Source organism: Oryctolagus cuniculus, chromosome 1 (genome assembly GCF_964237555.1).
Source record: "Oryctolagus cuniculus chromosome 1, mOryCun1.1, whole genome shotgun sequence".
NCBI lineage: Eukaryota > Metazoa > Chordata > Mammalia > Lagomorpha > Leporidae > Oryctolagus > Oryctolagus cuniculus.
The window spans coordinates 182,717,982-182,732,307 of NC_091432.1; the positions used below are offsets into that span (position 1 = coordinate 182,717,982).

At 41.4% G+C, this 14,326-nt stretch overlaps 1 protein-coding gene and 1 long non-coding RNA gene across 5 annotated transcripts in view; one reads left to right on the forward strand and one right to left on the reverse strand.

The window, feature by feature from the left end:
* SLC24A2 (solute carrier family 24 member 2) overlaps positions 1-6,872 on the reverse strand; it is a 268,137-nt gene extending 261,265 nt beyond the window's left edge. For all 4 annotated transcript variants that reach the window (XM_051845195.2, XM_051845181.2, XM_051845186.2 and 1 more), the window contains exon 1: positions 5,943-6,872. In XM_051845195.2, the coding sequence (XP_051701155.1) occupies positions 5,943-6,872 (930 nt within the window). The remainder of the gene's footprint in view (positions 1-5,942) is intronic.
* The window catches only part of LOC103347654 (uncharacterized), a 138,555-nt gene that overhangs the window by 99,863 nt on the left and 24,366 nt on the right, over positions 1-14,326 (forward strand). The window lies entirely within an intron of this gene.

Below are 14,326 nucleotides of genomic sequence, written 5' to 3' on the forward strand. Positions count from 1 at the left end.
AAGATACTGCTGAACACCAAAGCCAAAGAGAACCTTAGAGAGTAGAGCTGCCACCTGCGACACTGGCAACTCATTTGGGTACCAGTTGAAGTGCTGGCTGCTCGATTTCCAATCCACTCCCTGCTAATGGCCTGGGAAAAGCAGCAGAGGATGGCCCAAGTGCATGGGCCCCTGCATCCATATGGAAGACCTGGCTTTGACCTGACTCAGCTCTAGCCTTTGTGGTCATTTGGGGAGTGAACCTGCAGATGGAAAATCTTCCTCTGTTTCTCCTTCTCTCTCTAACTCTGCCTTTCAAATAAATAAATAAATAAATAAATCCTAAAAAAAACTTATAATGGACACCAGGAGTAGAAGCAATCATAGAAAAAAGGGGCTGATATACAAATAGGAATGTGCAGAGAAAATTGGTAAAAATGCAGATAAAGTGTGAAGATTGATGATTTAATGGAAATGTCTAATTTATGGGGTTTAAAAAATGAAGGTGATAGCTCAATAAAACTGTTACAAAATATCATGGTTAAATCTTGGACTTCAAATCTTGTACAATGTAGAAGAGGTGATTGGATTAAAGTATTCCAATATTCTTAGGTTATTTAGCTAATGTAGAGATATTCATTTATTTTGCACTATGTCAAGTTAAAATAGATGTATGTGCTAAAATGTTAAGAAAAACATTAAAAGAACAAAAACAGAGTGCATAAATTCAACATATTAAAGGGGAAAAGAGGTTGAGGCAACAATTCAATCAAAAACTCAAGAAAAATTATAAGAAAACAGATCAGAACAAATAAAAAGTATAACATTACATGATAGAAAAAATCCAAGTGTAACAGGAATCAATATAAACAAATGAAACCTTCCTGTCAAAAGATAATGTCAAACCTAATTTTCAAAATTAAGTTATAGTCTATTTACTAGAGAGTTATGTAAAGCAAAAGAAGATAGAAGATAGAAACTAAAGCTGTGAAAAATGAAAAAACTAACCCTGTCAAATCCACACTGTAGATGTAGTTGTGTTGCCAATGGCCAGAGAGCAGCTTAACATAACTATCTTATTCTTTGCTAAACTTAAAATACAAATTAGCTGGTTCTACAAAAAAAAAAAAAAATTAAAGAAGGTGAGGGGAAAGGGTAAGAAGGGAGAGGAAAATAGAAGCGGGGAAGGTGGTGACTCTGGTTCTCCGCATTGCCACTAAGAGCTGCAAAGTGTAGGTCTCCTGCCAGGGGAGGCTGGAGTCCCAGGGAGGAAGGATCAGGGGCAATTTGCACTGTGCGCATTAAACTCCACCAGGCTCTCTAAAATGCCTTGTTCACTCTCTGAAGCACATGTAGTAAGTGAGGGATCATAAAAGGAAATAAAGTAAGGAAAACAGCCTGGTACTTTGACCCCAGATAAACAAACATGCTACATTCATAGGCATCTCATCATTTAAAAATTTTAGCACCCAAATTTCTTTCTTTAAAAAGAACATAGAATTAGTTTCCACATCTCTCAAGAAATACATCTTTCTATATATTGTAAGGACAATCTTATCTTCCTTGAAGTTTAAACTATAATTTTACTAATTTATTTACTAGGCTTGGAGAAGCTTGAAGATTGTTTTATAAAAGATTCTGTACCATATGCAGGCTTGGGGCTGTACATGTGTATTTATAAAATTATTTATAGCTTAATGCCTTACAATAAAAACTTCATTGTATGAATAATATTTATAGTATTATTTTATTTTTGACTTTCTCAATAACATTAATAACAATTTGGATTGCAAAAACTCTGCTTAAAACTTTTCAGGAATATACAAACTGAATAAAGTAAGGCACACTTAACTTACTAAGGAGACTGGTTTTATAGCTAGTCAGCTTTACACATCTTTATTTAGATCATTCCTGTTATTAGAACGGGGTCGACTTGCTGTCAGATTACAACGCCAAAGCTAAGAAGTTAAATACCATGGACAGCTGCTTTCTAGGCCAATGACAGCCTTAGCACCACAACAGATCAACAGATCCCAGCGGTCAGGGTAGGTGCACAGAAGATGAGCTCAGCACCCTGAAAGTCAACCATTCCAGCTCCTGCAGGATTCAAATTTATTCCTAACCAGTTATAGATGAATTTTTAGGAGAGAGCCCCAATGATTAATAAATAAAAATCCTCTGAGAAAAGTCTCTGCTTAGCATAGGCATTTCTAAACCTCAGCCACCAATGGTCTAGTTAACTCAAGTAAAATTCTGTACAATAAAATTTCAGGGCAAAAAAAAAAGCATTTGGAAGTTTCCTTGGAGTTCATGATATTATTGGACTGCATATAATCACTATATGTGAAGAACTAAGGTTCATGGATTTTATAATATGACAAATATTATATGCCTCCCAAAATAAATGATTCACTGGAGTAAATTCAATCTTCAAAGAATGCTATATAATTCTCATATATGAAATAATTTATTCTAATTCACTTTCATTTAAGAGCAGAATAAAAGTAAAGTAAATAACATTTATTGAACAATCTACATTTGCCATGGACTATGCTCCATGCTTAACATTAATTTCTTCACCCAATAATTTTCCCAACCTTATAAAGTAGTTATTATTATTCTCATTTTCTAAATTAGGAAACTGAGACTCAAGAGAGTTTAAATGAATTATCTTAGATCACTGGGCTTTTTAGACAGCTGGTGTTAATGTCCTTTTCTTCCTGGGTCAAAGCCCTAGGGGTTCTCCACCGTGTCACAACTTTTAAAACCGATAATGTATATCACTAAAAGAAATGATAGTAATACTAACAACAATAAAATTTTAAAACCACACAATGTAACACATACCACTTTAACCAGAGAATACCAGTTCACATTTTTCCAAGCTTCCCCGTTGCCCCATGACATACATCATCAATAATGGAAACAAATTAAAAATTTTCAACTTGTCTATGAAGTGAGCACTTTCAAAGATATTTCACTGCCTACAGCTTGGCAGAATTGATGCTTCTGTAGCAAGAACCATGTGATGATTTATAAAAGAATATTAGCCGGCGCCGCGGCTCACTTGGCTAATCCTCAGCCTGTGGTGCCAGCACACCGGGTTCTAGTCCTGGTTGGGGCGCCAGATTCTGTCCTGGTTGCTCCTCTTCTAGTCCAGCTCTGTTATGTGGCCTGGGAAGGCAGTGGAGGATGGCCCAAGCGCATGGGAGACGAGGAGGAAGCACCTGGCTCCTGGCTTCGGATCAGCGCAGCGCGCCGGCCGCAGCAGCCATTTGGGGGGGTGAACCAATGGAAAAGGAAGACCTTTCTCTCTATCTCTCTCTCACTGTCTAACTCTGCCTGTCAAAAAAATATCTAAAATGTATTTCTCAACTTTTCCAAACTCTCATGCCAAAAATTGTGCAAATAAGAACAGAAGGTGGCTGTGCCTGAAAACATGCTTGCACAGCACATTCTTCTCTGTGAAGAAATTGAGGCTCAAGATTACCCTAGGGTCTTTTTTCTAAGTGTTTTGTCAGAGGCACTGATTTCCATAGGAAATGTGGCCTCCACAGTTGGAAATCAACTCTGCCAACCAGAAGGCTAGATGCTCACACTCAGCACTGTCCCTATTCAAAACAGCTAATATTCAGAGCTTGGAAAGCATACCACTGTAAGATTTTGAAGCTGGGCATAGCATAAAGGCTGTAATTGCTGAAAAAAATATTTTGAATATTTTCCAGCAATAATTCAAAGTTGAAATTGGCAAGGTGAAACTTTCTGGAGGAAATCATGCATGATTATCTATGGTTTCATCTAAAATGTATGACTATGTTTTAGTATTTTAGCTACCAAACAAGACAAACTCTGTTACCAAAAAGAAAAAAAAAACCCTCCATTCCCATTAGTTATCAAATACATAAAGCTACAATAATTATTAAATGAAATGAATTAAACTATTTGGTGCTGAAAGGAAATTAATAGAATGAACACATTTGAGGGAAATCAGAAACTGGAGAAATAGTTTTGACTATAAACTTCTTTCTATTTTAATTATGTTTACCCAGAATTTCCAAATTAAAAAAACACACAATATTAAACATAACAGAGAGTTATGGATACAAATACCAACCATTGAGGAATGTCATCCTGAAATGATGACTTATAAATTATGTAAAAATGATGTGACAGTCAAATAATTGATTAGGTGAAGATCCTGCCAGGACTATTTTAATGAATGGTGTACAATTGGTTAAATATATCTGTAACCTGTATTTAAAGTTATTTTCCAAATGCAGGAAACCAGTTCTCCCTCCCCTAAAATTAGAATGCAAAATCCTCCTGCAATCTTGCATATACTGTTGGATTACTCTGAAAATTCATTTTTCATAAATGTTGCCAATATAATCATCAGCCAAGTCTCTAAGTGAATGAATTGCCACTGTGGTGTCACAAAACCAAAGGCTTTGAGTTTTCAAAACCAGTTCTTACCACTCTGATGTGGCCAAGACGTTTCTGATATCCAGTCATTTCCTTGCCTCTATAAAACATGCCTTTCCTTGAAAATTGCTTAGTATCCTAACTGGAATAATCACACAGATTATAAAGCAAGCCACCCAAACAGGCTGGAAGAGGGTTTGTGGGATCATCCTTTTGGCTGCTAAGTTAGAGCAGAGAGTGCGGCTTCCATAACACCCTGAAGGACATATACTCAGTTGCTACATCTCAATGCTTTGCTGTATATTTTTATATTTTGCTAAGTGATTTTTTTCACTATACTTCCTAACAAACAGTCATATACTGAGATAAATGTTTGAAAAACTGTGACACAAAACATTTGCACACAATAAATAGAAAAATTACTAGTGATTTTTTCCCACTGCAGTTAGCTTCCATTTTATGGTAACTACAATGATGATAGTCTTCGACTTTAATACAAAGGTATTATGTAAGAAAAGCTAAGTTAATATCATTTTCCTCTTTTTTCTGTTGAAGTCTTACCCCCATTCAAACATCTGTCTTTTGCCTACCTGAGAATTTTGCCAGATGCTAGCATGAAAAGTTTGTGTATTTTGGTTTTCTGCTTAAAATCATATTCAAAAACAATATTGCACTGTTAGGGTATAATCCAGAACTGCATTATGACACAATCTAAATTTTGTTGGCATTATTTATTCATTATTTAAAAAATAATTGATCAGATAATTGATTTTACAGATCAATTTCTTCTAAGCTCTTTATCAATTTGCTTCCCACCTAAGTGGTAGGATGGCCATTATTGTCATTAGAATTATCTCCCTCAAATTCTACCATAAAATTTTTTGGATCATGTTTCTTAGAGTATGCAAAGTGGGCCATTATGATACAGATGCAAGTGTCAGGGCTGACCAAAGACTCTCTTTACAGTGAATGCTGGTAAGTTCCCGGTCAAGTGGTGTGAAACCTGAAAATGTGAATGAAGGGAAATGACCATGACCAGTCAAGTGAGCAGATCTGCTGGGATGAGGCTGCTGACCTGAAGATGCAGCTGTGATGACACAAGCAAACTTTCTTCCCTAAACATCTTTAAAAGATGGTGCTTAATAACTGTCATGGATTCCTTCCAAAAGAAAAAGTTCTACAGTTTAATACACACATATACCCTTTCCCATGAAGATAACATTGTTCCCAAATCATTATGCCTAGTTTCAGAAAATAAGAGACAGCTGCCAGGTATGCTTTGGGATGCTTATATAACTCATGTTTACCAGGGTTTTACTCTGAATAAAGAAGGAATTCAGTAGACATCTACAAGAATTTCCTCCCAAGATTTTTTTTCCCACTGTCATGTTAGTCTGGCTACCACAGAACAGCAGAATTCAATCTGTTATCCAGTCCAGCCCCAAACACCAGCACATTAAAAAAAAAGTTGCAGTTCACCAAAACAGTAATTCAGAACTATGTTCAATAAGAGATTAGATAGAAAAGCCACCACCACCAACCTTTGCTTGGGCCTCTGGTGTAGTCACCTTGACGACTTTATTGCGATTTATCATTTGCTTCACCCATCGTTCTACTTGGACGTTGAATTTCATGAAAATCACATAGCCAACATAAGCAGTTAGGAGAAGCAAACTTTCCCACCACTTGATAACGTTATCCAGGAAGAATATAATCAGCATGATCAAGTCAACGATGTAGAAGGACACATCCCGAAAGAGTGGCCACCATGTCAGGTTCAAGATTTCTCTAGAAAAGAGAGCACACATGCCAATAACAAAGAGGATATTGAACACTGCTGAACCTACAATTGTGCCTATGCCAACGTTGCTGTGTGCGATAAACACCCCTATGAGAGAAGTGAACAGTTCCGGGGCCGACCCCCCTGCAGCCATAAAGGTGGCTCCAGCCACATCATCAGAGATGCCCAGTTTTTCCGTGATGACAGTCAAAGAAGGAACAAAGAACTCATCGCAGACAATGGCTAAGGCTATGAACATGTAAATCATTCCCAAGACATGGAGAATGATGGCGCCTTTCCTTCGGTCCTCAAGGGAGAAGATGTCTCTCGGGTAGTCTCCTTGGGGATGATCTGTACTATTCTCGGATTTGCCTTCCTCAGAAAGAGTTGGCTGTGGAGTGTAATCCCGAATCTTGTCATTTAAATCTAAGAGAGTTCTTTGATGGTAACCATGTGCTACCCTAGGGCCACTTACAACATTGGCTTCTCCTGTGCTCTGTGTGTCTGTCTCAGAAAAGGCACTGATTGAAAATGGGACAGTGCTAATGGCTACCAGGCCCAGGAAAAGGCCTAAGATTCGAATCAACTTCAGTTTTTTCCTGACATTATAACGTCTCCTGCAGCCAGAGGGTGAGTCATCCGAACACCACTTCTCAAGGAACGCGATGGGGGTGCTTTGGTGGAGATCCATCTTGGGTCTTCTGGTGGAGGTGGTGGTTTTCAGTCTTCAGATTTGGTCAGATGGTCCTCTCATACTTTTCCTTACTTGACAGTTAGTGGTGCTTGTGCGTCACTCCCTCAATCAGGAATTCTTATGCTTCACGGAAAAGTTTTATCATTTATGCCTAAATGAAAATAAAAACAAGGGTAGTCAGTCACAAAATCACGTCATTTTTACACAAGGTGTTTTGCAGTTATGATGAAGTCCTGACCTACAGCTGTGTGACCATGCCTAAGTTCCTTAACTTCTCTGTGCCTCAGTTTCCCCATTTGAAAAATCAGAACAATTATAGTATCTATGACCCAGGGTTGCTTTAAGATGAGTTAAAACATGTGTAGAACTGAGAAGGATATGGTACATAGTAGGTACTTAGAATCACATCTGTATAAACCCAAATAGATCAGGTAGCTGTGCCTAAGTATGAACATTTTATGGATGAAAGTCTATCAATTTATCCCATCTTATATCATGTAACAAGCAACCTCTTGGTATTAAAAAGGTCTCACTGCTCTCAGAACGATTCAGGTAACTGACAACAATTATCCATTATGAGTTCTTTTACTTCAGTTATATAATTCCTAGTGGTAGGGGCATTTTTCTGATTCAGTCTATCATTTGGAAAGGGTCAAATGTTCGAGGAGGTAAAGCTCTTTCGTGCATACACAATGACCTCAGGATTTTTTTTTCTTTCCATGAAAATCCTCTCCTAAATCAGATGCAGAGGAGTAGCCTTTAGAAAAAAATATAAGTTCACCAAAGGATACTCTGGTGACATGAACAAGCTATCTTCCTTGAACATCTAGTCATTGTTTTGAGCTGAAGCTTTATTTGGGGAAAAAAAATCCTTTAGTCATATTTAAAATAGACAGCTGAGCAAATCAAATCCCAATGCAGTGAAATAACAAGTAGGCTATTTCTAGCGACCCAATGTGTATTTCATAAACAATGTGCAAGTTGCAGCAATACCTCCGTCCACAACATCTGCCCCCAGTAACCCCGGCACTGGCTCAGTTTTCATTCTCTATCCCACGGAAAGGGGGGCATTTCAATCTAGGCAGGATAGCTGATAGTCCGAAGGTTCCCTTTTAAAATTTCTTTAACAGCGCTATTTTCTTCTTCTATATCAACAATTTCATTTTAGAGACATTCGCTGAGAGCACCTCAGGTGTAAAATAAGCTAATTAAACACACGCCACTTAACAGCGGTAGATTAGCTGGAGCTCAGGTTTGCAGCTCAGAGCCAGAGTCCAGAGCAAACCAGGCTGAGGCGCCGCTCCTCCTGAGATAACCCGAACCCATCACAGACATTCCGGCTGGCTGCGGCTGTCAGCGCTTAGCAGAACGATTAAGCTACTCACAGCACTCCAGGGATTGTCACAAAGCCTGGCCCCGGCTACTGGCAGGGACCGACTTTACTCCCGGAGCGCAGGATCAGCTCCAGCCCAATGCGGGCTCGCCCTGCAAACCCACCGCTCCGCTCTCTGTGAGCCGCCTCTCTCTGCAGGCGAAGTGAGCCCCCAGCCGCACCCCAACTTTACCTTACGTAGTCCCAAACTTTCCCTGGTGGGTTAATAGGAAAATCAACTAACGGGCGGACGCCCCACCTGCGAGCCGGTAGCTGGGATGCATTTGGAGAGGCGCTTGGCCCTCACGTCGCCGGATCCTTTGTGGGTGGCCAGGGAAGGGGAGAGCCCCTCCGCGTGTCTCCGCTGACAGCAGGCCCTGCCCCGCGCTCCACATCCCAAGCTGGAAGCCAGGGTGGGAGAGGCTAGGGCTCGGAAACCGCGCCTCGGAGCAGAGAGTTGGTTAACTCCTAGCGGGGCCTGGGGCACCCACATCCACCTAGGAGCCACCTGTGAGTCTTGCGGCGCAGCAGCAGGATGCACGCAACCCGGATCCGGGGACAATGACCGTCGTGGCCACACACAGGCAGCTGGTGGGGCACAGCCGCCCGCACTTACCGGGATCCGCTAGGAGGACGCGCACAGGGCAGGGACCCGAGCCCGCCGCTCTCCCTGGCCCTCAGCCTCCCCGCTCCGAGGCCCGGGGCTCCGGCTCGCGCTGGCCGCGGCTCTCGCCAGCCTGGGCTGGGCTCTGGAGGAGACTGAGCCGCTGCGAGCCCCGCGCTCCGCGTCTGGCGCTGCCCGGCCCCTCCGGCCCCTCCCTCTCGGCTGTGCGCGGGGAGCGGGGCCGCAGCGCGCTCGGCGCCGGAGTCCTCGGCTCCACGCCTCTTGGGTGCAGAGGCGATGCAGGCAGCGGGCTCTTAGGAGATTTCTCCGCAGTGGGGACGGGGTCAGGATTTGCAGGCGAGCAAGGGCAGGGAGGAGAAATCGTACGTGTCCGTGACGCGCCTGATTTCCAAAGCCTGAAAGTGCTGTCAACTTTGGGGTCACCTATGCTGGGCACCTGCTCTCCAACTGTCTGCAGACAGTGATAGGCGTCGCGTGTTGCTTAAGTAGGAGATGTAACGGTAATGGTGGGGAAGACGTTCATGAAGGCTCGGAGGCCTGCAGGGCGGGCTGTTGGGTGCAGGATGTCTGGAGTCTTGAGCGTGGATGGTGGGTCCACAGAGGGGTCTTTAGCCTTGCAGGTTGGTTTTTCATTGCATGTTTGCGCAAACTGTCATTTTGAGGCCCTGAAGGGTTTCAGGCTCTGGCCTTGAGACTCCCAGCACAGTGCTCCTTCCTGTTCTGTCTGGAAAGCAAGAGCCCCTTGGCCACGAGAAATTGAGCCAGGCATTTTGGAGACTGACACGAAACTGGACCACAGAGTGGGAGAAGATGAGGCAGACTGGGTGCTGTGGGAGACCCCTTTGACTCAGGCCTGGGACCACCACTGACAGTGTCCAGGACCACCAACCACTGAAGCCACTGAGACCCGAGCCTCTTTCCCTTCACTCTTCTCTTTTTCTGCATGCCACCTTCTGCAGACTGGGGACAATATCCTGTTTATCTCCCAAACTCACTCCCTTTGACTTAGAGTCCATCCCTGTATTCAGACCTCTTTGCTCACTCTTGATAAATCAAGCGTAGCCTTGGGAACATAGAAATTTCTTTTTCTGCCAACAAGTCCAGGCATTCAAGAGTCTTGTCTTGCACAGTCCAATTTTCAAAGTCATCGGCTGAACCTTATTTATCTATACTTTTTATTTTGGAAAATTTCAAACATACACAAATGTAGGAAAACAGGAGATGAGTCTTCCTGGGACAATCACTAGCTTGAATTATTATCAACTCAAGATCAATTGTCTTTCATACCTACACCTTTTCCACATGCCATCATTTTAAAGCAAGCCCCAGGCATCATATTTTTTTCTGTACATACTTAGAGAAAGCAAGGAAGCTACCCTTTACTTCTAGAGTTGTGCCAAAAAGACTCATGAAACAATTCAAATTGACTCTCACTGACAAAGATGGGCCAATCTAATTATCAAACAAGATAACTGCAATTGTTCCAAACAATTGAATAATGTAAGTTCACAATGTTTTTAAAAACAACCCAGTAGATTCATAACTGTGGATGGTTAAGAGGGAAACAAATCTTTGTTTTGAAAACTTTAATAGAAAAAATAAAACAATCGTGCATCTCTCCTTTTTTTTTCTATACAAATTGAACCTCAGGGTAACCAGTTAGGCTCCTTTTTACCCCTACTTTGTCTTTGATTTCCTGGTTTAAGAATCCTAATCTTCTCTGAGATCTCAGATGCCTCTGGCCTCATGAGGGCGGGGAAGGTGGTTGAGGGATTGAAGGTGGGGGTTTGAGGAGGCAAAGTTTTGCATAAAAAAAAAGAATTATTATACATGCTGAAAAATTTATTTCTGTACCCCTCCTACTAAGATTTTTTATAAATGTTATTCAGCTAACTCCTCCTACAGCTTAGAGATGACACTGAGTCTCCATTTGGTGGGAAAGGGAATGAGGTTGAGCTGAAGACCTGAGTCTGCAGGTTCTATCTGTTGTAGTTATGAATTTGGCAGCATATAATAGAAAACCATCCTCAGTGGTTCAAGTTTACTTTTCTCATGTAAAAAAGATGTTTGAAAGCAGCCTCTCTAGGGTTTGTGCAGTAGCTCTAGGATGCCATCAGGGCACCAAAATCCTTTGTTCTATCTACCTTAAGGCATGGTTTATCCTCACGGCTACAAAATGGTTGCCTCCTTTAGCGTAGGTTCCAGGAAGGATAATGGAAAAGAATGAAGGTTGAAAAGCAGAAGATCCCCTTGCTAGACTTTACCTTTCTATTTAGGAAGGGAGCTTCTCAAAACCCCACTTATATTCCATTGGCTACAACTTGGTCACATAGTCATACCTAGCTGCAAGGCAGTAGTAAACGTATTTTAACTGGAGTCAGTCATTTTTTAGAAAATCAGAGTTTGGGGCCAGCGCTGTGTTGTAGCAGGTTAAGCTGCTGGTTCAAGTCCCAGCTGCCCCACTTCTGATCCATCTCCCAGCTAATGTGCCTGGAAAAGCAGCATCAGATGGCCCAAGTCCCTCGGCTCCTGTGACCAATGTGGGAGACTAGATGAAGCTCCTAGTCCCTGGCTTCGTCATGACACAACACTGGCTGTTGCAGCCAGTTGAGGAGTGAACAAGGGGAGGGAACACCTCTCTTTCTCCATCTCTGTCTCTCTCTAACTCTGCCTTTCAAATAAATTAAATAAATATATAAATATTGAAAAAAAGAAAATCAGAGTTTTCTGAATAAGTAAGAAGGGGTGAGCAACTTCACAGTTCCAAAGGATCTCAATGAGATCCCCATTGAACTGAAAATTTGGCAGTTGATCAAAAACATGGCAAGAAACTTCTATGGGAGTTGAGAAGACTAGAACTACCATTGTGATAGCACTTGAGGAAGGCATGGCCTGTCATTGTCCAAGTCATACAACATGGAAGTGGAAGGAGAATCGAGTAACACTGTAAGCCTCCCAGATATACAGGAATTTTTGCCTGTTTAGGAAGAAAAGGGAGCTTCATGAGAAAATTTACTTTCACCAAATGTTGAGTTATTAAAAAGTAGCATCCATCAACTGCTTTGATAATAGATTTATATGATCAATGACTGACTCTCTTTGTATAAATTATTATAGAGTCACCTCTTTATTTGTTTTTAGTTACCTGTGTAAGTATAAACATTAATTGACATCATATTTACCCTTGTATTTGTTTGAACTTGGAGTTTATGGAAGTCACTGGTAATTACTAGTTAAGAATGGTAGCTTCCTTCTTAATTCTGGAGAGAAAATCCTTTCAAAAATCAATTAAGATTGTTTAAAATTGGGGCCGTATTTAAACTACTATAGGATTTTCATACAAAACTGTCAAAAGGTTATTAGTTAATAACTTTGCTAAGCACCCATATCATTTTTACATACAATTCTAGGATGGGATAATTTAAAGTTGTGTTGGGAAGATCCTCTTGCCCTCATCTAAAATAGCATTCCCAGGTGACACTATACCTACAGTTTCACTATTAAAAATTCATTGCTAATGGTTTTTTATTTTACAGCTTCAGGAATTCTTTAAAAAACAAATGGCTCTATGGTTTCATTTATGATTAGCAATTTTATGTTTTTTTTTGACTTGATATTCAGCCTAAAGAGAAAAAGAGCTAGTAAATAACGTGCAAGGAAGACAGCTGAGTCAGGAAGTTGTGAGCAACTGAGGGACAAGACAAAGTGTTCAGATTTTACTTTGTCAGTTTAATCACCTCTTTCTTCATTCTCCCCATGCACACCACATTTCCTTTTGCCTTTTATTATAACCTCCAGCTTTTCTGTTATCAAAATCTGCAGGCAATTACGATGCATATGAAGGGTTCAACATGCATGAAAGCAGCGATTCCCTGTCTTGACTGTAGCTAAACATGAGGATCAACTGGAGCTATTTTTAAGAGTCCTGAGAACAACCCTTGCCTTCCTTGCCTGATTTGAGCTTCTTGAGGGCAACAGTCAGTACATGCATTTCTCAGAACTGAGCACAGTGATTGGCACTTGTTCGGTGCATATCTGTGGAATGATTAAGATACTGCCAAGTACAGTGACTTAAGGGAGAATGAGTTAATCAGGTGCATGTAGGTTACACTGGAGTAACAGAAAGCTCAAAAATCACAGTGGCTTAGTACAATAAAGTTTTTCGTTTCCACTTTCACTACCTGTTCTTTGTGAATTTTGCTGTATCACCTTCACTCTTGGCCCCAAGCTGCTTGCTATCTGGAACACGGCCAATTGTTGTCATAGAGAAGAAAGATGCATGACATATCTTGTCCTTGTTTTTAAAGCTGCAGCTTAGAAGTGGTGCGTCACTGCTGCTCAGATCTCATTGGCTGAAGCAAATCACATGGCTATATCTATTTTCAAAGGAACAGGAGACTACAGTGCTAGGGAGAATGGAAAGATTTCGTGGCTAGCACTAATGACTGCCACAATGGGTAGCAGAAGTGGAAAAAGGGAGGAATGTGTTATGCATCTGCTTTGAGCTAGAAATTTTCACTGATTTCTCTTTGAGCTCATGAGTTTTATCACTATTATTATTATTCCCATTGTATAGATGAAGAAACTTAAGCCTCAGTGAGATGAAGTAGTTTTCCCAGTATCGAAATGCTCTCTTTGAACCCAGTACTAACTTTCTTTTTTTAAATTTGTTTTTTTATTTTTATTTTTGCCAGGCAGAGTGGACAGTGAGAGAGAGAGAGACAGAGAGAAAGGTCTTCCTTTGCCGTTGGTTCACCCTCCAATGGCCGCTGCGGCCGGTGCGCTGCGGCTGGTGCATCAAGCTGATCCGAAGCCAGGAACCAGGTGCTTCTCCTACTCTCCCAAGGGGTGCAGGGCCCAAGAACCTGGGCCATCCTCCACTGCACTCCCGGGCCATAGCAGAGAGCTGGCCTGGAAGAGGGGCAACCGGGACAGAATCCAATGCCCCAACCGGGACTAGAACCTGGTGTGCCGGCGCCGCAAGGCAGAGGATTAGCCTATTGCACCACGGCGCCGGCCTTCCAGTACCAACTTTCAAGTCCAAGTTCTTTCTAATATTCCTCATAGTATATGACAGTCCCTTGACTAAGAATTAGAATTTCCTTGCTGGGATTTCATACTTTGGTGGTTCCAGTGGATTTCTTCTGCCACCAGCCCATCTATCAGGGGTGGGGACGTATGACCTGTGGGCTGCAGAAGGCCCCATGAAGTCATTTGGTCTGGCTCTGCCAAGGCAACCGCAGGCGGGACTTGAAATTCAATAAATCTACTGAAGGCTAATTTTCAAGTTGATGATTTTGTATGGCTCATGAATGATGTTATAAATATCCAAATGGTCCTTGGTATAAAAAAGTTTTCCCCACCCTTGATATTATCTATTTCATAACAGGATCTGTTTTGCATATTTAAAAATCACAGGTGTAAATGTGAAAATAAAATTCTTAAGTTATTTAA